The following is a 25,570-nucleotide window of genomic DNA, read 5'->3' as shown; positions in this document are numbered from 1 at the left end:
TCTGAGTATTTATTATAGTCAAAATAATCCATACATTATGCTTTTTTTTCACTCAAAAACGAGTCGTATGAGCTCAGGCCAATGAGGCCTACAGGCCATAAATAGCAAACAGAAGTTCAAAACTTGTAATGTTCACAAGAACGTAAGTTGATACAAAGATCTAACACAACATTAGGTGATTATATATGTATTATTATGGATGTATAATCAGCTATAAATGGGGCAGTCATTTTGGACCAGGAACACAGAATTAATTAACGTGAAACAACACAACAGGATGACTAGTTACCACAGCCACACAGTCACACACCCCACCCATTTATAAAATGTATCTTCTTAAAATGTGATTTTAAACCTTAACCACACTGCTAACCTTATGCCTAATCTTAAATTAAGACCAAAAGGCTATTTTATTATTTTGGGGAATTTTTTACAATATATCCAATATTGACTGTGGTAAATAGTGGAAGCCTTGAGGAAAGGTTAGTGCTGTCCTGGCTCATTTGGACATCCCTACCCTAAACACTTAAACTTCAATGGAGATTTTTCATGCCAATCCCAGATAGCACAGAGCCTTGAAGAAGCATCCCGTCCACTAGATTTTACTGCGCCCTAGAAGCACCTGAAAGACTCACATCACCATCTGCTGGGTAAAGCAGTTTTATATTGGCAAAGAATGTAATTTTAACTTCAAAATAAAGTTCTCATATTTCTTACAAATATTTGAATATACACAAACATAGATCCTTAATATGAATATGTACACGATGAATAAGTAGACTTTGTTAAATACACTAGTTAGAACTGGGCGGACCACCCACTGTATTTTTGGTTAGTTAGTTAGCTGTTGTTAAAGTAGGCTAGTCTAGCTTAGTTTTTTTTTGAATACTTATTGTTTCTTTCCTTGGGTCCAGCTCAGCCCCTTTTCCTGCTCCCCCCCCCCCCCCCCATTACCGTGTGTTTTCAAATAAACCTTGAGTTTGACGGTAAATTTCAGTTGTCCTGGTTATTTCGTTCTCACTTTTACTTTGTCACAATTATAATTTGCATGAGTTATGTTACGGGTCTCATTACCATCCCCCCTAGACTGTCGGGCCAAAAGGGATTCGTAACACCATTGATCAATAATATCGTACTCTTAGTAAACATTTTCATCTTTAATTTACATTCTGTAGAAACTATGAGAATAGAAATGTTCAGAACTTTTGTGAAAAATATGTAGATTAGAAATCAACACTGGATGGTTTTCAGAGATGGATAGGTGTTGAGGGTAGCTGAAGGGTGGGACAATTATTATTATTTTTTTAAAGAGAACATGGAAAATGTCCGTAAAATGTATATTGTGTGTATAAGCTGAAAGTACAAGCCTAATTAGGGGAGGGGTGGTAGCGTTAGGGGAAAAGAATAAAGGAAAAAATGTTTTTAAAAATATATGCGGGATTGGAAATGATGCACACAATTACATTGATAGAACCCACAATGTGCAATATTAAAGCTGATCATTATCGCTCTCTCCTCACTCGCAAAATTTCTGTCACATCATGCAACCTATAGCAAGCTGCTCTATCCGCAGTGATTGGTGAAGTAATTTAATGTCAAGCTAAAAGTACATGTCTGAGGTTTAAAAAGGAACCGAAAGGGACCATATAAACCGGAATATTGTTTAGTTTGGAACCGGGTCGGAACTAACTGTTCAGAAGTAAACAATTGGAAAGCCAGATTGAAACTGATATAATCTATGTTGAAACTCACATACTCCCATATTACATTTATGTTAAGACATAAAAAACATGTATATTTACACTGACTATACCAAACATTAGGAACACCTTTCTGATATTGAGTGGCACCCACCCCTTTTGCCCACCGAACAGCCTCAATTCCTCAGGGCATGGACTCTACAATGTGTTGAAAGCGTTCCACAGGGATGCTGGCCCATGTTGATTGCAATGCTTCCCACAGTTGTGTAAAGTTGGCTGGATGTCCTTTGGGTAGTGCATCATTCTTTATAGACACAGGAAACTGTTGAGTGCGAAAACCCCAGCAGCGTTGCAGTTCTTTACACAAACCGATGCACCTGACAACACAAGAGGCTGCTGGACAGCTCAAAATGTCTGGAACTGAGAGTATGGAATGGCATCAAACAGATGGAAACCACAGCCATTACAGTGAGCCCATCCTCCCTAAGTAAGGGGCCAACAACCTCCTGTGTCAGGCACCTACTACAAACCGCACTAACCCTATTATTTGTGATGTAAATTGAGTATATAGTATGCTTATTGGTCAAAGTATGGATTTAGATAGTATGCCAGATTTAGATAGTATGCCAGAAGTTCCCGGATGTCGTACTACATTCACCAAAATACGAAGTATACACATAGTGGACACTATTTCCATACTTTCCGGGCCCATAACACAATACTTCAGGAAAGGGGCGTGGCTTCACAACCAGCCAAAGTCCGACGAGAGCGGATACAAATTCATTGTTTTAACTAATTCTGACAAATGTTAAGAAAATGTTGAGCAACGTATTAAAGTAATGACTTTCGAATAAGTTACGCTACACGTTATGTTGGATGACAATTTGTTGGCTACGCTATCCTTACGAACCTCAAAGCTATCATTTAGAGGACAACCAATTAATCAGCACGGCCGATTAAATAGGGGCGATCAAGTTTTCATAACAATCGGTAATCTGCATTTTTGGACGCCGATTATGCCCGATTACATTGCAATCCATGAGGAAACAGTCTAGATGGGGTGATATAGAGCTGATGGAGGAAATTAAACTGGATCAGTCTGTATCTGGAGTTCAATGTGGATATAACACCATCCCTGCATAGGTCACTCCATAGACCCTCATCAAGATCAATACCTAGATCTTTTTCCCATCTAAGTCAGGGTTTATCTAGCCCAGGCAGTGTTAGTCCTGACATAAGAGCATCGTATACATGGGAAATGGTCTTGAACAGTGGTTGGTCTGCGTGTCAGAGTTGTTCAATAGGTGACATCTTAGGTAGGTTCCATTGTCCCTTGAGAGTCACCCTAATAAAGTTTCATAGTTGTAGGTAGCTAAAGAAGTCCCTGTTAGGCAAGTGGTATTTCTGTTTCAGCTGATCAAAAGACATAAGAACTCCCTCCTCGTAACAATGTTGTCCAGAAGAGTGATCCCCTTATCAGACCATGGTCTAAAGTTACTATTCTGGAAAAACATAGGAATCAATCTATTGTTCCATAAAGGGGTTAAAGGGTTGTCTGTGATGGTTTTTATAGATTTTCTGTCCCAATTGTAAAACAATTCTGCCCCAGTGTCATCATTTACCTCAAGCTTTTCAATGTTCAACCATGAGGGAGAGGGACCATTGTCAAACCTCTGAGCCAGAAACCTAGACTGTGCAGCCCAGTAGTACATTCTAAAATTGGGGAGGTTTAAGCCCCCTTGACTGTAATCAAGGGTCAGTTTATCCAGGCCAACCCTAGGGGTTTTGCCGTGCCAGATAAACCGTCTGGTCAGCTTGTCGAGAGAGGAAAAGAATGCTGCGGGAACAGGGATAGGGAGAGATTGAAACAGGTATAGAAATCTGGGCAGGACATTCATTTTAATTACATTGATTCTACCCAGTAGGGTGAGAGGTAAATCCATTAATTTACAAAGGTCACCCTCCACCTTTTGCAACAAACTGGCCAGATTGAGTTTATAGAGGTTGTTCAGATTACCATCCACCATTATCCCCAAATATGTGAAGCCCATAGGCGACCATCTAAAAGGAAACTTGTGCTTGATGGTATGATGGTCAAAGACAGATGGTAAGATGGTAAGATTGAGCTTTTTATCAAAATTGACCTTATATCCAGAGAAAGAACTATAACACTGTAGTAGGATCTGCAAGTGAGAGGGAATGTTCTGGGTTTGTTAGAAATAAGATAAGGTCGTCCGCAAAGAGCGATAATTTATGGGTATGGGGGCCCACCTCAAAGCCATGTATGTCAGGGCACGTTCCAATAGCCTCAGCCAACGGTTCGATGTCGAAGGCAAAGAGGTGGGGGCTAATTGGGCAACCTTTTCTGTTCGCCCTATAAAGAGGGAAAGAGGAGGAAGTAATTCCATTGGTAGCAATCCTAGCTTTAGGAGATTTGTAGAGTGATTTCATCAAATTTACAAACACGGTACCTAAACCAAACTTTTCCAAGACGCGAAAGAGGTATGGCCATTCAACCCTATCAAAGGCCTTTTCAGCGTCGAGGGAGACTGCGACACTAGGTATTTTGTTTTTGTTAGCAAGGTGAATTATATCAAAGAACCTTCTGAGATTATTGGAGGACAATCTATTAATTATGAAGCCAGTCTGATCTGGGTTGACCAACAGGGGAAGACAGGACTCCAGTCTCTCAGATTGTAAACTGGTCACCAAGATGCTATCTTTGTTAAGGAGAGAGATTGGTCTATAGGAGGTGCACTTTAGCGGGTTTTTCCCTTTCTTGTGGATTACAGTAATCACTGCTTGAGAGAAAGACTCTGGAAAGCAGTTGTCTTCCCTATCTTTTTTAAGTACCTCCATAAGGTAGGGGACCAACAGCTCCCTAAATTCTTTATAGAACTCTGGAGAGAAGCCATCCTCCCCAGGAGATTTATTAGAAGGTAAGGATTTAATGGCCTCCAACAATTCAGGAACTTTGAAGTGTTCACTCAGGCACTCGCTGTCTTCCCCTGACAGGCATGGGAGGTTGAGAGAGGAGAGTATCTCTGATAGATCATCGCTTGATTGGGAAGTGAAGAGGTCTTCATAGTATTTCTTAAAAGTATTATTAATTTCAGTAGGGTCAAAATATATCTCATTTGTAAGAGTTTCTATAGCATTAATTGTCCTCTTACTTTGCTCTGCTTTCAGTTGCCATGCCAATACTTTGTGAGCTTTCTCTCCAAGCTCGTAATAACGCTGTTTTGATTTAGTGATGGCCCTCTCAGCTTGATATGTGTTCAGAATATTATATTTAAGTTTTTTATTTACCAAAAGCCTGTATAGATCTTTAGTCGGGCCTCTTTGGTAGGTTCTCTCTAGCTCGGAGATTTCAGATTCAAGGGCACTCAGTTCCGCACCGTGTTTTCTCTTCAGCCCTTTAGTGTAGGAAATGATCTGTCCCCTCAGATAGGCCTTCAATGTGTCCCAAAGAATAAAACTGTCAGGAGCGGAGGGTTTGTTTGTCAAAGTAAAAATATTGATCTGTTATTTGATGAATGCACAAAATTCATGTTGCTTTAGGAGTGTAGAATTTAGTCTCCATCTATATGCTCCATTTACCTTGGTAGGAATGGAGATTGATAATACTAGAGGAGAATGGTCACTAAGCAATCTGGGGAGATACTCGACATCTAACACTCTATGAAACAGTTGTGTCGAAAGTAAAACGTTATCTATGCGTGTGTGTGTCTTGTGTGGGTGTGAATCAAAAGAGCAGTCTCTATCCTGTGGGTGCAACTGTCTCCAGATATCTAGTAAATTGAGATTTTTCATGAATGACATGGTGAGCTTACCAGCTTTGGTAAGAAGTGAGGGTTTATCAAAGGACCTATCAAGAACTGTATCTAAACAAAAATTAAAATCTCCTCCAACCAGTAGCCATCCTGGTGGTGCTTGAGCGACCTGAAGGAAGACATTCTGAATAAACATATGGTCATCGAAGTTAGGAGCATAAATATTCAATAGGGTCCAAGACTCTGAAAACATATGCCTCTGCACCAAAACAAACCTGCCAGAGGGATCAGAGATGGTGTTGTTGACGCAGAAGGGCATGTGTCTACTTATCAAAATTGCAGTTCCTCTTGCTTTGGAGTTAAAAGAGGAAGCAAAAACTTGTCCTACCCATTCCCTCTTCAATTTCTTGTGTTCACTGACTGTAAGATGTGTTTCTTGTAAAAACACAATGTCAGCCTTTAATTTCTTAAGGTATTATAGACTCGTTTCCTTTTAATCTGGCTGTTAAGACCTTTGATGTTGAATGTGAAATATTTTAGTGGATTAAGCATAGGTTGGGTTTCAAATATGTAACTGAATGGAAATATATCATATGTAGATAACTAGGAAATGTTTCAACTTTGGTTTGAACACAGAAGTGACCTATGTGTCTCTTTAGGAAGGAAACAATAAACATAGAAAAAAGGAAGAAAAATAAAATAATAAATAATAAAAATCCCATCCACCCCGATTGTCAAAACAACAATCCCAACAAGCAAACATGAATACACTTGTAGAGATACATTGCTGCTCGCTTTCCATCTTGCTCTTACTAGCTAAACCTTGGCGTAAACTAAAACCTGCGAGCTCTCTAAGTTGAAAACAAACGTTGTGAATAGATATTTATGGCTGAATATTTACTGCCCACGGTAAGGGATGCTTGAGTCTCTTTTCGAAAGATTAACATAAATAAGGGGGAAAGCAGTGGGCCTAAGCCCACTTATTTGCTTCGCCCAGTAGATATGGACTAAACCAAAATATACTCTCCTGTAAATGCAATAGAACTCACCCCTGAAAGATACGGTTAGTTGAAAATGTACAAATCAATTATAGTGACCGGAAGATATCAGCAGTTCAGTCTGGATAAGAGAAAACAAACAGACTGCATTTTATCCCCCAGAGAGACCGTCCTGGCTCAGACGTTGTTCAGTTCTTTGAGAAAAGTGTACACTTCTCCCGGTGTGTTGAAGAGATGGCTTCGGCCTTTGTACTGAACTTTCAGTCTGGAACTGTTGTCTGAGTTATGAGGGCTAATGCTAATCTTGCTAGCTGTAGCGTTATCGTTATCTTGGGAATCAACAACGTTTTGGTTGTCCTTCTTGCCTCTCAGTCGGAGGTCCATGGCTCTTTGGGAAGGTAAGTACTTGACAATTTATCAGCCGATGTTGGAATATTGTTTCAACGTTGTTATTTAGGTAAAAATAGAATAACTTTGAAGAGCTCGGTTTGTCAACGTCTGCTCAGCTCCGCGGCATCACGTGCTCCCCCTGGATTTGTTCTTTGATTGACTTTAAGTCTGTGTGATGTGAAATATCAATTTCAACACTCGGAGAAGAGGTAAGCATTATCTTTTGTGTATTATTTTATGCCTTTTCAGGTCCCCTAACTGGATGAAACTCTTTCCACACTGAGAGCATTGGAATGGCTTCTCTCCCGTGTGTATTCTCTTATGTACTTTCAGGTTCCCTAATTTAGTAAAACTCTTTCCACACTGGGAGCAGTGGTAAGGCTTCTCTCCGGTGTGTGTTCTCTCATGATTTTTCAGGGTCTTTAACTGGATGAAACTTTTTCCACACTGGGAGCATTGGAAAGGCTTGTCTCCTGTATGTATCATTTTATGTTCTTTCAGTTGCCCTAATCGGGTAAAAGTCTTTCCACATTGAACACAGTGGTGTGGCTTCTCCCCTGTGTGTTTATTCTTGTGTTCTTTGAGTTGCCTTAACCGGGTAAAGCTCTTACCACACTGGGAACAGTGGTATGGCCTTTCTCCTGTGTGTGTCCTCTCATGTGATTTCAGGTCCCCTGATTGGGTATAACTCTTTTCACACTGGGAGCAGTGGTAGGGCTTCTCTCCTGTATGTATGATTGCATGCTTTTTCAGGTTCCATACATTGATGAATCTCTTTCCACATTGAGAGCAGTGGTATGGCTTTTCTCCTGTGTGTATTTTCTCATGATCTTTCAGTTGACCTGCGTGGATAAAATCTTTTCCACACTGGGAGCAGAGGTAAGGTTTTGTTCCTGTGTGTGTCCACTCGTGTTTTTTCAGGCCCGCTGATGAAAAAAATCTATTTTCGCACTGGGAGCAGTGATAAGGCTTCTCCCCTGTATGTATCCTTTCATGCATTTTCAGGCACCTCAACTGAGCAAAACGTTTTACACATTTTGAGCATTGGTAAGGCTTCTCTCCTGTGTGTGCCCTCTCATGCATATTCCGGTCCCATAACCGGATAAAACTTTTTTCACACTGAGAGCAATGGTAAGGCTTCTCTCCAGTGTGGATTCTTTCATGGTCTTTCAGCTTCCCTAACCACCTAAAATCCTTTCCGCAGTGAGAGCAGTGATGTGGTCTTGCTGGTTTGGGCTTCTCTTGTTCTGTTTCCCCTGAAGGATTATTCCCGCTGTCAGAGCAAGAGTCTGGTCTCTGTCCTGCCAAAGACAAACAACATTTAGTTAAACAGAGAGACCTGAATGAAAACGTCACATGATGATAACACTTCTATGAGGTTTAATCCAGTTTTTAAAATATTTAATCCAAATCAAAATGTGGATTCGTTGTCTTCATTCTGTCCTCTTAATTGATTGAAAAGATACGTAAATGCAAGATCACAACCAAATGTCATGACATTAGACATGAGTTGGTTGTTATGATAGGCTATACGATATGGTATCAAAACTATTTTAATTGGATCAGTCTTATCTCATAACAAAACACCTAAAGGACCTTATAACACCATTGAGATTCTACAAAACAAATAATGTAGAGCTTCAGCCTGATATTGCTGTTTTCTAATCTGTATCATTCCATTTCTCTGTTCCCACAGTGGGAGGGAGTGAAAGTGGCTGGCTCACACAGCAGCCGACAGCGAAACAGGGACAGGCAGATACTTTCAAAGCGAGGCCTCCTGAGTGGTGCAGTACTACATCGCAGTGCTAGCTGTGCCGCTAAAGATTCTGGGTTCGAGTCCAGGCTCTGTCGCAGCCGGCCGCGACCGGAAGACCCATGGGGCGGCGCACAATTGGCCCAACGTCATCCGGGTTAGGTAGGGTTTGGCTGGCAGAGGTGTCCTTGTCCCATTGCGCACTAGCGACTCCTGTGGCGGGCCGGGCGCAGTGCATGCTGACATGGTTACCAGGTGTACGGTGTTTCCACTGACACATTGGTGTGGCTGGCTTCTGGGTTAAGCGGGCATTGTGTCAAGAAGCAGTGCGGCTTGGTTGGATTGCGTTTCGGAGGACGCACACCCCCTTTTCATCCCCAACTTCGATCGTGTCTCATCAATGCAACTCCCCAATGGGCTCGGGAGGCGAAGGTCGAGTCAGGCGTCCTTAACACCTGCCCACTTAACCAGAAAGCCAGCCGCACCACTGTGTCAGAGGAAACACCGTTCACCTCACGACCGAGGTAAGCCTGCAGGCACCTGGCATACCACAAGGAGTCGCTAGAGAGCAATGAGCCAAGTAAAGCCCCCCTATCTACTGCTCACATTAGTGTCCACACTGCAACCCATAGCAATACTATTGTTACATCCTTTCTCTTATTTGTGTGAAATCTGACCATAACAACATAATCACACAACTGTATACAGTGTCAAAACTGTCAGAATTACCCAATATCAATTAATACGGAAAAATAATATATCTGACAAAAATATAAAAAGCAACATGTAAAGTGTCAGTCCCGTGTTTCATAGGCTGAAATAAAAGATCCCAGAAATTTCCCTACACAAAAAGTTTTTTTATTTTATTAAACAGCATGATCTTTACACAGGTGCACCTTCTGCTGGGGACAATAAAAGGCCACTCTAAAATGTGCAGTTTTGTCACACAACACAATGCCACAGATGTTTCAAGTTTTAATGGGGCCTGCAATTGGCATGCAGACTGCATGAATGTCCAACAGAGCTGTTGCCTGAGACTTTAAAGTTAATTTCTCTACCATAAGCCACCTCTCCAATGTCGTTTCAGAGAATTTGGCAGTACAGCCAACTGGCCTCGCAACTACAGGCCACGTGCAACTATGCCAGCCCAGAACCTCCACATCCGGCTTAATCCCCTGTAGGATCTTCTGTCTGAGGAGGGGGAGAGGGGTGCTGAGGAGTATTTATATCTGTAATAATGCCCTCGTGTGGGAAACTCATTCTGATTGGCTCCCAAGTGGGTGGGCCTATGCCCTCCCAGGCCCATCCATGTCTGCCCCCCTGCCCAGTCATGTGAAATTTATTTCAATTGACTGATTTACTTCTATGAACTGTAACTCAGTAAAATCTTTGAAATTATTGCATGCTGCGTTTATATTTTTGTTCAGTATATATTCACTTCCAGTGACATAAAACAAAACAGTTTCAAACATGTTCACACCCCCTTTTCCTCGGGGTCAGCTGTCACTTCTCTATTCCATTTTCTTTATTTAAAAAACATTTTCTGTCCATTTTGGTTTTTCGGAGTCAATATTCAAAGTCTTCCAGGTACTCTGGTCTAACTACTGTGTGGCCTGATCTGGTAGTGACAATGTTGTGTGTGTCACCAGTAGCACTATCTGGAGTTGAAATGGTCTCCATCAGTCTGTTTGTCCCAACAGTCCCAGGTTGACTTTGCTCTGTGGTTGAGTTATGATCCCATCTGAGATGGCTACGATTCCTCCTATGAATAACTCCAGTGTCAAATTGAACTTGGTATGATCTGACGTCCACAGATTTCAGCACTGTAGCTTTTCTTGAGAATGTGTGTGGTTCCACAGATTGAGAGAAGGAGAAAGTGTTCAAATCCAATGTTCCCATGTCCTTAGCATTTCTGTCATAGTAGGTTGCTTGTTTTTTTTGTATTTTTTTGTATCAGACCTTGTCTTGTTTGTTTTTATCTCTGGTTGTAGAAGACTGTCCCTTATGGGTAGAAGGGTTCTGGTTCTCCTACTCGGCAGTCTTTGAGCTGGCCTCGCGTTCAGTCCTTGCGAAGGGGTATTACGATGGTCCAGTGAAGCCAGGTAAGGGTCTTTGCCTGCTGTTTTGGCTTTCAGCATCAGATGTTTTGACGTCTTAATGGCGGACTCTGCTTTCCCATTACTTTGAGGGAATACTGAGGTCCATTATTAGAGAAACAGACGTTTGGTATCCCTTGCCTTGCAAAGTGTGATTTAAGCTCCCATAAGTAGGGAAAATAATCCACTGTAATCAGATCATCTCGGTTGTCAAAGGTAAACAGGTCTGTGCCTACCTTTTCCATGATCGGCTAGGGAGCTCAGGTTTGTTTTTTGTTTTTTCATTTCTTTTTCTCACCTTTATTTAACCAGGTAGGCTAGTTGAGAACAAGTTCTCATTTGCAACTGCGACCTGGCCAAGATAAAGCACAGCAATTCGGCACAATACAACAACACAGTTACACATGGAATAAACTAAACATACAGTTAATAATACAGTAGAACAAAGAAAACAAAAAGTCTATATACAGTGAGTGCAAATGAGGTAAGTTAAGGCAATAAATAGGCCATGGTGGCGAAGTAATTACAATATAGCAATTAAACACTGGAATGGTAGATGTGCAGAAGATGAATGTGCAAGTAGAGATACTGGGGTGCAAAGGAGCAAGATAAATAAATAAATACTGTATGGGGATGAGGTAGGTATATATATGGGCTGTTTACAGATGTGGACAAAGTGTCTCCTTTTGTTGTTTTGCATCCATAGACCTGCAGATGTAACACTTTTCTATGAATGTCTTAACCCGTTTGTTCATGTCTTGCCAGTATACACATTCTCTTGACCTCCTGAGAAATCTTTCAATCCCAATGTGAGAAGAGTGAATCCAGTTAGTTATTTCACCTCAGAGGGTCTGGGATAACTGCTCTTTCTCCTCTGAATAGGATTCCATCTTGAACACTCAGTTCATCTTGAAACGAGTAGTAGTGTACGACATCGCTTTTCTCCATCTCCAGCATATCACCCTCTCCCAAAATCAAAATATAATCTGCCATGACGTGTATTCTTCGCTCAATTTCCTTAGGAACATTTCAGGTTGCTGGGATAATCCCCATTGGCATCTTCCATCATTCATTTGTATCTCCCACAGTGTAGAGAATGTAGTCAGATAGCTTGACTCTTCTTCTAGCTGTACATTCCAGAAACCATTCTTGAAGTCACACACTGAATACTCTTGCTTTTGATAGGTCCAGTAAGATGACATCTACTGTTGGTAGAGGAAAGTGACTTATCTTTAGTGGTCTGCAGTCTACACATATTCTCAGTTTACAATTGTACAATCACAAGGCTGCTTATCCAGTCTGTGCTTTTCTCCACCAGTGTAATAATCCTTCTGCCTTGAAGGCTGCTCAATTCTTCATCATTGTGACTGGAACTATTCTTCCTTTAGGTAGTTTCACTGACTCCACCTTGTGGTCAATCTCAAACTTGTAGATTCTCCTGTGAAGAGATCGGAATATTCTCTCTTTTATGTTCTCCATAGTCCAATGCCCCTCTGTTTCAATGCTATCCACAGCAAGACTGTTCTCAAACTGCACTTTCACTAGGTTCATGGCCTGAACTGCTTTACTGCCTAGTATTGGCTCTGTTTGTCAGTTTAATCTTGCATTTGCCCAGTGGCTCTAGTGTGATCTTGTTGTACATCACTAAGACTTGTTTTGTTTTCTCAAATTTGAGTGACCGGGTTCAGAAGATTTATCAGGATAATATTACAGCTTGCTCCACAATCTAACTGAAATCTCACTAGTTGTTTGCCAATGAGCATTGCTGAAAAAAACTGACAAGGTCTCGTCTGTTGTGTATTTTACAATGTTTACACTCTCTGCAGTAACACTCCGAATTTCCTTGTATTTCTCGTCTGTCTCAGCCACTTTATCCACTGATTTTCCTGTCCCTTGCTTTGACAAGCACTTTGCAACAAAATGATTGTCCTTCCCACACTTTTTACACTGCTTTCCAAAAGCTAGGCATTTCTTTTTATTTCTCTCGTGTGTTTTCCCACAGAATCTGCATGAGATTGGTAGGAATCTTAGAACTTTCAACATCCTTTCAATTGGGTTCAAGTCCAGTGTCTGAGAAGACCATTGTAAAATGTTGACTTAGTGGTCAATTAACAACTTCTTTGTGGATTTTGATCTTTGCTTGGGGTTGTCGTCTTGCTGGAAGATCCACTTCTGGACAACTTTCAGCCTCCTGGCAGACGCAACCAGGTTTTTGGCTAAAATGTCCTGGGGCTTAATTTATAAATGCTGCGCAATATATACCCCAAAACGTGTGTGCACCCTACCTGCAAGCAGGGTAGGATTAAATCCATTTGAATTCACATTTTGATAGCACCCCTTTTGATTTGAACGAAACCCTCTATACATATTTGCCCATTGTAGAAGTGCTCAGAAAGTGACCTTTTGGACCTGAATTCCAAAACATTCAAGAAATAAAAGGTGCTCAACGTTGCCCTATTTGGCTTACCATGAGACATCTACGTCTTTTTCACTGGAAAAGATAAACGGTTGAGATTGATACAATTTTAAAATCTTACAAACAATGCTGTCAAACTATTTGATAATTTCTATTTAAACATTTTTTCCCCCCAACTGTGTAAACATGCATGTTTTAGCATAGAATCTATTTTACATCATCTGAGGTTGTGTTGTGCCCGCCATCGGTTGAGACAACATGCTCTTGAATACAGGGTGGGTGTCATATTTTGACTGACAATACAATTTAAACGTCAACTTTGAAATGGTACCACAAAGATGGTTGCTGGTCCACACAGAAAATGTTGACTTGACTGGGAATATTTGTTGTTATAACACTAAAGGTCAAAAGTTTTAGAACACTCATAGGTTTTTCTTTATTTTTACTATTTTCTACATTGTAGAATAATAGCGAAGACATCAGAATAATGTAATAACACACATGGAATCATGTACAGTCGTGGCCAAAAGTTGAGAATGACAAAAATATACATTTTCACAATCTGCTGCCTCAGTTTGTATGATGGCAATTTTCATATACTCCAGAATGTTATGAAGAATGATCAGATGAATTGCAAAGTCCCTCAGTGCCATGCAAATTAACTGAATCCCCCCAAAAACATTTCCACTGCATTTCAGCCCTGCCACAAAAGGACCAGCTGACATCATGTCAGTGATTCTCTCGTTAACACAGGTGTGAGTGTTGACGGGGACAAGGCTGGAGATCACTCTGTCATGCTGATTGAGTTTGACTAACAGACTGGAAGCTTCAAAAGGAAGGTGGTGACTGGAATCATTGTTCTTCCTCTGTCAACCATGGTTACCTACGAGGAAACACATACCGTCATCATTGCTTTGCACAAAAAGGGCTTCACAGGCAAGGATATTGCTGCCAGTAAGATTTCAACTAAATCAACCATTTATCAGATCATCAAGAACTTCAAGGAGAGCGGTTCAATTCTTGTGAAGAAGGCTTCAGGGCATCCAAGAAAGGCCAGCAAGCGCCAGGACCGTCTCCTAAAGTTTATTCAGCTGCGGGATCAGGGCACCACCAGTACAGAGCTTGCTCAGGAATGGCAGCAGGCAGGTGTGAGTCCATTTGCATGCACAGTGAGGCAAAGTCTTTTGGCGGATGGCCTGCTGTCAAGAAGGGCAGCAAGGAAGCCACTTCTCTTCAGGAAAAACATCAGGGACAGACTGCTATTCTGCAAAAGGTACAGGGATTGGACTGCTAAGGACTGGGGTATAATCATTTTCTCTGATGAATCCCCTTTCCGATTGTTTGGGCATCCGGAAAAAAAGCTTGTCCGGAGAAGACAAGGTGAGCACTACCATCAGTCTTGTGTCATGCCAACAGTAAAGCATCCTGAGACATTCATTTGTGGGGTTGCTTCTCAGCCAGGGAGTGGGCTCACTCACAATTTTGCCTAAGAACACAGCCATGAATAAAGAATGGTCCCAACACATCCTCCGAGAGCAACTTCTCCCAACCATACAGGAACCGTTTGGTGACGAACAATGCCTTTTCCCATCATGATGGAGCACCTTGCCATAAGGCAAAAGTGATAACTAAGTGGCGCGGGGAATAAAACATTGATATTTTGGGTCCATGGCCAGGAAACTCCCCAAACCTTAATCCCATTGAGAACTTGTGGTCAACCCTCAAGAGGCAGGTGGACAAACAAAAACCCACAAATTCTGACAAACTCCAAGCATTGATTATGCAAGAGTGGGCATCCATCAGTCAGGATGTGGCCCAGAAATTAAACTGACAGCATGCCAGGGTGGACTGCACAGGTCTTGAAAAAGAAGGGTCTGCAAATATTGACTCTTTGCATCAACTTAATGTAATTGTCAATAAAAGCCTTTGACACTTATGAAATTATTGTAATTATACTTCTGTATTCCATAGTAACATCTGACAAAAATATCTAAAGACACTGAGGCGACACTGATCAAGTGGTGGGGGCACAACAACTGACCAGCGTGGTAGTTGGAGTCTCACGTGTATTTGAGTATATGAGATTCCCATGGAGTGAAATAAATGTAAATTATTTGGTCATGTGTATGTAGACAGGAGGAGTATTATATGCCAGCTGAGCCTCAATGCTGCAATTGTGGTGGTGAACATGCACCTAAATGCTGCAATTGTGGTGGTGAACATGCACCCGCATTTATGAAGTGTCCTGTTAGGGTTAGATTAGGGCCTAATGAATTTATTTCAATTGACTGATTTCCTTATGAAATGTAACTGAGTGATATCTTAAATTGTTACATGTTGCGTTTATTGTTCAGTGAGTCTATTTTAATGGGGCGCACTCATAAAAACGGTCATAAAACTGTACGAAATGGTCTATCATCGTAGGCTATGCAGCAATGTCACATAGATACAGTGCCTTGAGAAAGTATTCGGCCCCCTTGAACTGTGCGACCTTTTGCCACATTTCAGGCTTAAAACATAAAGATATAAAACTGTAGATAAATACTGGCGCAAGTCAATACTTCTTTTGCTCAAATAAAATACGAGTCAAATATTCTTTACCTAGACTTACCTAATTCTCACTTGAAACATAGTTTGTGTTTAATAGGCTAAATCAGTGGTTCCCAAGCAGGGGTACTAGGACCAAATCAAATCGTTATTTGTCACATGCATACTTACAAGCCCTTAACCAACAATGCAGTGTTTAGAAAATAAAAGTAACAAATAATTTGGGGTACTTGAGAAAACTCATGAGACCATTGGCCTACTGTTAAAATGAGGGGGTACTTCAGGGGCACTCCTGGCAGGGCAAAATTCAGTTGGTGGTAAAGTGACAGAAAAGGGTTGGAAACCACTGGGCTAAATTATACATTCTGTTAACATCTGATTCCAGAGTGATGTGTTCTTGCAATTTGTAGTCTGACAGTTCAGATTTAGATATAATTTATCACGAAGTAATTTGAATGTAGTGATACTCTTTTCAAAGTGACTTTACTTAAGTAAACTATATTTTTTATTAAGGATAGCTTTAGCGTAGCTTAACTTCTTCCAGTGTGAAATAATTGGTAGCTTGGTAAGCTATATTTTCAGAGTAGTTCACCAACACTGTAGCTAAGCATGCAAATCGTGCCCTTGGTGCCATCATTAAAGTGTAAAGACATGGGTGGCCTATCTTTTTAAATGTTTTACAAAACTGTTTGATTCATTAGTACTACCTATTATTACTTATGCTGCAGCAGTATGGGGCACGGAAATTATACTTAATTCTGTTTTTAACCATGCTTGCCGATTTTTAACTTTGTGTGGGTAAATACACACCAAGTGCTGCTATTCAAGGTGATATCGGTTGGAAAACTCTGAGTCAAAACTGGCCAGCGAGTGATTTGAAATTGTTGCATGTTGCATTTATATTTTTGTACAGTATAATTATGTTCTGGCCCCATGACCATCGGCTTGGAGGGGAAAAAAATATAGATATTTTTTTAATCGGCCTGTGGCTAAATCTATTTGCCTTCCCCTGTTCTATGGCATCACCAGTGGCTATGTATTTTTTAAAAACATTTACAGAGATTTTGCAGCATGACAAATTAACATCTATGTAAACGTGCATTTTTTTATGGGCTTGTGATGTTGCAACTGCAAAGTGTTACAGGTTTTGGCTCTTTAGCACAGGGTGCGCACCGATTGGTGTCACACCTGTACTGGTTGCCGTCTCATTAGTGGTAAGGTGTTTCACCTGTGCTGGCCCAGGTGCTATTTAAGAGTGGCTGGCCCAGTGTTCCAGATAGATGCGGAGGGTGAACAACTTTAGTTGATGCGCCCTATTTTGAACTCTAGACAAACAATCCTTTACCTAATCTTTCCAATTTCAGTTTTTGCCACCTTTGTGGTTTGCTTCCTGTCTAAGTTTGGTGTGCTTTTAAGTTTTGTTTGCCTGTTCTTGGGCAAATTTAGTGGGCGCTCATGGTGGGTGTCTTTTAGGTTCCAGTTGTTATTTCTAGTCAACTTTCAGTGGACACCCCCCAAGACTGTCTTTCTGAACCCCTCCTAAAACCCCACCTGTTTCATTTTGGTTATTGGTCAGTGACTGTTAGTTCCCCCTTCTGTTTGAGTGACAGTTTAGTTTTGTCTTGCCTGGGAATGTAACAAAATGGGGGCTCGGCTGAGGTCTTGTTTCCCATGAGTATGGTAGTCGCTCTAGTCACCTACTCTGAAGCTCTGCTGTGCCCAGATATGTGTTCAAAATACACTATTGGGTTGTTTGTCACTGACATCCACCTTGAGCTGTTACGAGACTGGTGGAATCATTTTGAAAGTTGCATAAACACACAGGCTAATAAAAATCAATAAAGCCATGGACTTCAAGTTGGATGCATTTGTAGAAAACCCTACATGGGAGATGCTAGATAAATGTACAAAGACGAATCTGCTCATTATTTCAAAGCATTATGACATCAAAGTGACTGACAAGACGCCATCTTTGATTTTTTTTTTTATATATATATATATATATATTTTATTGGACAACACACCTTCGTCTTGTCAGACGTCTTTGTCCTTCGTCTTGTCGTGTCCCATGTATATATCTTTTTATATATTTTTCCAAACTTCAAAATACTCTCCTGCAACCCGCCTCACCCAATGTGGTGTGGATCTGTTTTTTCTAAAGTATTTTTATTTAACTCGGAACCGGAATCCCCAAACAGAAGCTAGCCAGCTCACTAGCTACTAGTTGGTACTCAGCTAACCACTGCTAGTGGTTATCATCTAACCTTTAACTCGGAAAGCTCTCACCAGTTTGTACAACGCGACTCAAACCAGAGCATACTGGACCTAATTTCTCTCCATATCCCCGAATTCCTACCGCAAGCTCTGGACCTTTTCCCTGGATCATCGCAGCTAGCTAGCTGCTATCCGAGTGACTACTCCTGGCTAACGTCTGTCCCGAAGCAAGCACCAATTAGCCTGGAGCTAGCCCATGCTAGGCCCATTCACCCAGCTAGCTGAAGAGGCCCATCAGCCACTCCTGGGCTACAATACCCGGACCCATTCTACTGCCAGTATGGGGCACGGAACCCCGCCGATCCTTCACGACTGGACTATGACGTAATCTGCTCGAGGGGGTACTCAACTGTCCCCTACATCACAACGTCCCCTGAATGCCCATCTGCTAGCAGTCTACAGCATATTGGACTGTTAGCTGAATAGATCCATCAGACAATATCTTGGGCCACTATACCTATTTTGCCGATTGGACTTGGACCCCTCTGCAACTCAGAATCCTACTAATCCATCACGACTGGTCTATCGACATCACCGCACGCGGAGGCTAAAACAGACTTTCCTCCGTCGAGACGTCCCTCTAAGGCCCTTCTGCTAGCTTGCTAGCCCCGGCCTGCTAGCTGTCTGAATCGCCGTGTCGTCAGCCCAACCACTCACTGGACCCCTGACGATCTTCATCAGAAGACACTCCCAGGACTCAATGTTACTCAATACATGTATGTTTTGTTCGATCAAGTTCATATATATATATATCCAAAAACCTCAGTTTACATTGGCGCCATGTTCGGAAATGCCTCCAAATCATCCGGAGAAATTGCAGAGCCACATCAAATAACACAAATACTCATCATAAAATTTGATGAAAGATACATGTTTTACATAGAATTAAAGATAAACTTGTTCTTAATGCAACCGCTGTGTCAGATTTCAAAAAAGCTTTACGACAAAAGCACAATATTCAATAATCTGAGAACAGAGTTCAGCCACAAAAGTAAGCCATACAGTTATCCGCCAAATTGTGGAGTTAACAAAAGTCATAAATAGCATTATAAATCTTCACATACCTTTGCTGATCTTTGTCGGAATGCACTCCCAGGACTCCCACTTCCACAAGAAATGTTTGTTTTGTTCGATTACGTCCATATTTATGTCCAAATACCTCCTTTTAGTTTGCGCGTTTAGTTCATTATTCCAAAGAAACAATGTGTGAGCGCAAAATGCAAACAGAAGTCAAAAGAGTTCCATTACAGTTTGTAGAAACATGTCAAACGATGTTTACAATCAATCCTTAGGGTCTTTTTATAATAAATCTTCAATAATATTCCAACCGGACAATAGCGTATTCATTACAGAGGAAAAAGAAGGAACGGCGCGCCCGTGTGAATGCGCAGTAAACAACTGATTGGCCTCAGCCTAGTCCACTTGTTGAAACAGCTCTTATTCAACACCCTTCCACAATAGAAGCCTCAAACAACTTTATAAAGACTGTTGCCATCTGCTGGAAGCCTTGTGAAGTGCAATCTGGCCCCATAGACACAGCATGTTGGATAGGCAATCACTTAAATGAAACTACAAACCTCAGATTTTCCACTTCCTGGTTGGATTTGTCTCAGATTTTTGCCTACCATATGAGTTCTGTTATACTCACAGACATCATTCAAACAGTTTTAGAAACTTCAGAGTGTTTTCTATCCAATACTAATAATAATATGCATATATTAGCATCTGGGACAGAGTAGCACGCAGTTTACTCTGGGCACCTTATTCATCCAAGCTACCCAATACTGCCCCCGTCACCAAGAATTTAATCAACTATTTAGTTCCACCTCCCACATATGCGGTGACATCACCTGGTTTAAACATCTCTAGAGACAATATCTCTCTCATCATTACTCAATGCCTAGGTTTACCTCCAATGTATTCACATCCTACCATACCTTTGTCTGTACATTATGCCTTGAATCTATTCTATCGCAAACAGAAACCGGCTCCTTTTACTCTCTGTTCCGAACATACTAGACGACTAGCTCCACTCCTCCTCCCCAGGTGCTCTCATTTGTTGACTTCTGTAACCGTAAAAGCCTTGGTTTCATGCATGTTAACATCAAAAGCCTCCTCCCTAAGTTTGTTTTATTCACTGCTTTTAGCACACTCTGCCAAACAGGAAGTCCTAGCCGTGTCTGAATCCTGGCTTAGAAATCTACTGCAGAGATAGCCTGCAGAGTTCTGTCTTACTCTCCAGGTCTGTCCCAAACAATTTGAGCTTCTACATTTTAAAAATCCACCTTTCCAGGAACAAGTCTCTCACCGTTGCCGCTTGCAACCCTCTGCCCCCAGCTGTGCCCTGGACACCATACGTGAATTGCCCCCTGAAAAAAAAAACTGAAAAAATCCAACCAGGAAGTGGGATATCTGAGGTTTGTAGTTTTTCAACTCAGCCCCTATTGAAGATACAGTGGGATATTGGTCATGTTGCACTTCCTAAGGCTTCCACTAGATGTCAACAGTCTTTAGAACCTAGTTTGATGCTTCTACTGTAAAGTGGGGCTGAATGAGAGGGGAATGAGTCAGAGGTCTGGCAGAATGCTTTGAGCTCGTGATGCTCGTTCACGTGAGAGGTAGCTCTCGTTCCATTGCTTTTCTGAAGACAAAGGAATTCTCCGGTTGGAACATTATTGAAGATTTATGTTAAAAACATCCTAAAGATTGGTTCTATACATCGTTTGACATGTTTCTACAGACTGTAATGGAACTTTTTGACATTTCGTCTGCAACTAGTGAATGCGCTTCGTGAGGTTGGATTTGTTTACAAAACGCGCTAACAAAAGTTGCTATTTGGACATAAATTATGGACATTATCGAACAAATCAAACATTTATTGTGGAACTGGGATTCCTGGGAGTGCATTCTGATGAAGATCATCAAAAGTAAGTGAATATTTATAATGTTATTTCTGACTTCTGTTGACTGCACAATATGGCGGATATCTTTTTGGCTTGTTGGGTCTCTAAGCTCCGTACTCAGATTATTGCATGGTTTGCTTTTTCCGTATAGTTTTTTTGAAATCTGACACAGCGGTTGCATTAAGGAGAAGTGTATCTATAATTCCATGCATAACACTTATTTTCATCAACATTTATAATGAGTATTTCTGTGGCATTTCTGTGGCATTCTGCAAAATCACCGGATGTTTTTGGAACTACTGAACATAACGCGCAAATGTATACTGAGATTTTTTTATATAAATATGAACTTTATCGAACAAAACATACATGTATTGTGTAACATGAAGTCATGAACATGAAGATTATCAAAGGTTAGTGATTAATTCTCTCTCTATTTCTGATTTTTGTGACTCCACTCTTTGGCTGGAAAAATAGCTGTGTTTTTCTGTGACTTGGCTCAGACCGAACATAATCGTTTGTGGTGCTTTCGCTGTAAAGCCTATTTGAAATCGGACACTGTGGTGGGACTAACAACAAGATTACCTTTAAAATGGTATAAGATACTTGTATGTTTGAGGAATTTTAATTTCTGTTGTTTGAATTTGGCGCCCTGCACTTTCACTGGCTGTTGTCATATTGATCCCGTTAACGGGATCTCAGTCCTAAGAAGTTATTAACACCCCGGCCATCCTACAATCTAAGTTTGATGCCCTTAATCTCACACAAATTATGGATGAACCCACCAGGTACAACACCAAATCGGTAGATATCATCCTAACCAACCTGCCCTCCAAATGCACCTCTGCTCTTTTCAACCAAGATCTCAGCGATCACTGCCTCATTGCCAGCATCCGTAATGGGCCTGCGGTCAAACGACCACCCCTCATCACTGTCAAACGCTCCCTAAAACACTTCAGCGAGCAGGCCTTTCTAATTGACCTGGCCCGGGTATCCTGGAAGGATATTGACCTCATCCCGTCAGTAGAGGATGCCTGGTTATTCTTTAAAAGTGCCTTCCTCACAATCTTATATAAAAATGCCCCATTCAAAACAAATTGAACCAGGAACAGATATAGCCCTTGGTTCTCTCCAGACCTGACTCCCCTTGACCAGCACAAAAACATCCTGTGGCGTTCTGTATTAGCATCGAATAGCCCCCGTGATATGCAACTTTTCAGGAAAGTTAGGAACCAATATACACAGGCAGTTAGGAGAGCTAAGGCTAGCTTTTTCAAGCAATCATTTTCATCCTGTAGCACAAACTCTAAAAGGTTCTGGGATACTGTAAAGTCCATGGGGAATAAGAGCACCGCCTCCCAGCTGCCCACTGCACTGGGGCTAGGAAACACTGTCACCACTGATAAATCCACTATAATTGAGAATTTCAATAAGCATTTTGTTATGGCTGGCCATGCTTTCCACCTGGCTACCCCTACCCCGATCAATAGCCCTGCACCCCCCACAGCAACTCGCCCAAGCCTCCCCATTTCTCCTTCACCCAAATCCAGAGAGCTGATGTTCTGAAAAAGCTGCAAAATCTGGACCCCTACAAATCAGCCGGGCTAGACAATCTGGACCCGCTCTTTCTAAAAAATTATCTGACAAAATTGCTGCAACCCCTATTACTAGCCTGTTCAACCTCTCTTCGTATCGTCTGAGATTCCTAAAGATTGGAAAGCTGCCGCGGTCATCCCCTCTTCAAAGGGGGAGACACTCTAGACCCAAACTGCTACAGACCTATATCTATTCTACCCTGCCTTTCTAGGGTCTTCGAAAGCCAAGTTAACAAACAGTTCACCAACCATTTTGAATCCCACGTACCTTCTCAGCTATACAATCTGGTTTCAGAGCTGGTCATGGATGCACCTTAGCCACGCTTAAGGTCCTAAATGATATCATAACCGCCATCGATAAGAGACATTACTGTGCAGCTCTCTTCATCGACCTGGTCAGGGCTTTCGACTCTGTCAATCATCACATTCTTATCGGCAGACTCAACAGCCTTGGTTTCTCAAATGATTGCCTCGCCTGGTTCAACAACTACTTCTCTGATAGAATTCAGTGTGTCAAATCGGAGGGCCTGTTGTTCGGACCTCTGGCAGTCTCTATGGGGGTGCCACAGGGTTCAATTCTCGGGCGACTCTCTTCTCTGTATACATCAATGATGTCGCTCTTGCTGCTGGTGATTCTCTGATCCACCTCTATGCAGACGACACCATTCTGTATACATCTGGCCCTTCTTTGGACACTATGCTAACAAACCTCCAGACGAGCTTCAATGCCATACAACACTCCTTCCGAGGCCTCCAAGCGCCATATACCACCCACCACTGCGACCTGTACACTCTCGTTGGCTGACCCTCGCTTCAGAGTTGTCGCCAAACCCACCTAGAAATCATCTACAAGTCTCTGCTAGGTAAAGCCCCACCTTATATCAGCTCACTGGTCAACATAGCATCACCCACCCGTAGCGCGCACTCCAGCAGGTATATCTCACTGGTCACCCCTAAAGCCCATTCTTCCTTTGGCCGCCTTTCCTTCCAGTTCTCTGCTGCCTTGACTGGAACAAACTGCAAAATTCACTGAAGCTGGAGACTCATATCTCCCTCATTAGCTTTAAGCACCAGCTGTCAGAGCAGCTCACAGATCACTGCACCTGTACATAGCCCATCCAACTACCTCATCCCCATACTGTATTTACTTATTTATCTTTCTCATTTGCACCCCAGTATCTCTACTTGCACATTAATCTTCTGCACATCTACCATTTCAGTGTTAAATTGCTATTTTTTAATTACTTCGCCACCATGACTATTTATTGCCTTACCTCCCTTATCCTACCACATTTGCACATACTGTACACATACTTTTTCTACTGTATTATTGACTGTATGTTTGTTTATTCCATGTGTAACTCTGTGTTGTATGTGTTGAACTGCTTTGCTTTATCTTGGCCAGGTCGCAGTTGTAAATGAGAACTTGTTCTCAACGAGCCTACCTGATTAAATAAAGGTGAAATAAAAAGTTAGAAAAATAAATAAATATGTAAATACTCCCTCTTCAAATTAGGGTTGATTGGAAAAAGCTGTTCAAAAGATGACATTGTATTTATTACCTTACCCTGTCGAAGGCCATGCAGCCAAAATGCGTCAGAGTTTTAAAACTTTGTTTCCATTGAACATGCCATACAAATAAAGGCATTTTAATGAATTATTTGAAGAGTGCCTTGGCCCTTCTTTCTTTTTAATGTTGAAACCATACTTCACCCGGTACGATCAGAGATGTCGGTGGAAACCGGTAGTGATGTTCTGCCTGTAGCCACTGCTGTACCCGGAGACTATAGTCCTCCTCAAGAGTATGAGGAAAGCCCAATACACCCTGTGCTGGTTGGTCGGTTGTCTGTCCCAGAATCACCCAGAATGTACTGCATGTCCATGTAGTGAATCTGTTATTCAATGTGTTTGTATGGGCTGATAGCAGTTAGGCCAAAAACTATTTTACATCAGATAATTTCAAAAATATTTTTTTGATGCTTCAAGGTATCTTAAAATTAAAAATCAAAACAATGAAAATATAAAATGGTACACATTCGATCCATTAACGTTTTGTTGGTGGCCCTCACTCTTTGTAGCCAGTACATAACATATTCAAGTATAGAATTTAAGTAAAGTGCCACTTTAAAACCACACATTAGTTCAACAACTGAAGACAGATTTTGTGCCCCTGTTTTTAGGACAGTCCGCCTACTTACTTTTGTTAATCAGATATTTAGTCTCCTCTTTTTCTTCATCCTCTTCTTTAACTGTGACAGTCTTCCCCTCTTCCTTTAATCCCTCAATCTCCCCTTTCATTCCAAAAACGTCCTCTTCTTCCTTCACTGAAACATCCTCCTCCTCTTTCACCCTGAAAGCTTCTTCCACTCCTATCATTGTGACGGTTATCTCCTCCTCTTTCACTCCAAAAACGGCATCATCTTCTTTCACTACATCCTCCACCTCTTTCACTCCAAAAGCTACATCCTCTCCTTTCACTGTAACATATTCCTCCTCTTTTATTCCGAAAGCCACTTTTTCCTCTTCTTTCACTGTGATAGTAATTACCCCTTCCTCTCCTTTCGCTGTAATATTGTTCTCTTCTTCTTTCACGACAATGTTCAGACCCAGAGCTTCTTTCTCCATCCAGCAGACATCTTCATTAGCAGGGGAGGAGTAGCTCGTCATGTTCGCGGATGTAGCTAACGTTAGCTGGTTAGCGTTAGCGAATAGCCTAGTTCAAGGCTAGCTTAACCAGTACTAACTAACAACGTAAATATTACATGAAATGGAGTAACAAGTAAATATGCAGACAGTGAGTTCAAAATCGCTAAAGTTAATATCCCCAAAAAATTCTAAAGAGCTCAGATGTTTTGGTTTAATATACGCTTGCAAGTTACACCGCTGTGACACAGGCAAGAATACGTACTTTTGGAGTCACGGATTTTGGAATCCTTCAGAATAAGAGTCCCGTCCTGAATACTTTGTAAATGTATAATTTGGGTGAAAGTGAGGGAAAATGTGCACAATTATTTATATATTCTATAATAGTTATCATACAAAGAATAATTACAGGTATTGCTATAAGATATGTGATTTATTTGTAATTTTGACAAGCTTAAATGATCAACAATGTTTTTGTTTGG

At 41.4% G+C, this 25,570-nt stretch overlaps 1 protein-coding gene across 1 annotated transcript; it reads right to left on the bottom strand.

Moving 5' to 3' along the window:
* Positions 1-25,354, bottom strand: LOC135525902 (zinc finger protein ZFP2-like). Its single transcript, XM_064953866.1, has 2 exons — positions 24,644-25,354; positions 1-8,162 (listed from the first exon to the last, which is right to left on the bottom strand). Exons 1-2 carry the CDS (start codon positions 25,110-25,112, stop codon positions 7,078-7,080), a joined length of 1,554 nt encoding a protein of 517 aa, XP_064809938.1. The 5' UTR covers positions 25,113-25,354; the 3' UTR covers positions 1-7,077.
* Positions 25,355-25,570: the final 216 nt, after the last annotated feature.

Source organism: Oncorhynchus masou, chromosome 32 (assembly GCF_036934945.1).
Source record: "Oncorhynchus masou masou isolate Uvic2021 chromosome 32, UVic_Omas_1.1, whole genome shotgun sequence".
Lineage (NCBI taxonomy): Eukaryota > Metazoa > Chordata > Actinopteri > Salmoniformes > Salmonidae > Oncorhynchus > Oncorhynchus masou.
Note: the sequence above shows the minus strand (reverse complement) of the source record. Positions and strands in the feature narration are given on the sequence as shown.

What these genes read in the sequence shown, in the direction of transcription:
- LOC135525902 (XM_064953866.1), bottom strand. Translation starts at nt 25,112, where the DNA reads ATGACGAGCTACTCCTCCCCTGCTAATGAAGATGTCTGCTGGATGGAG. An exon ending in TAAATATCTGATTAACAAAA is followed by an intron (nt 8,163 to 24,643) that starts GTAAGTAGGCGG and finishes TGTCTTTGGCAG; the next exon opens with GACAGAGACCAGACTCTTGC.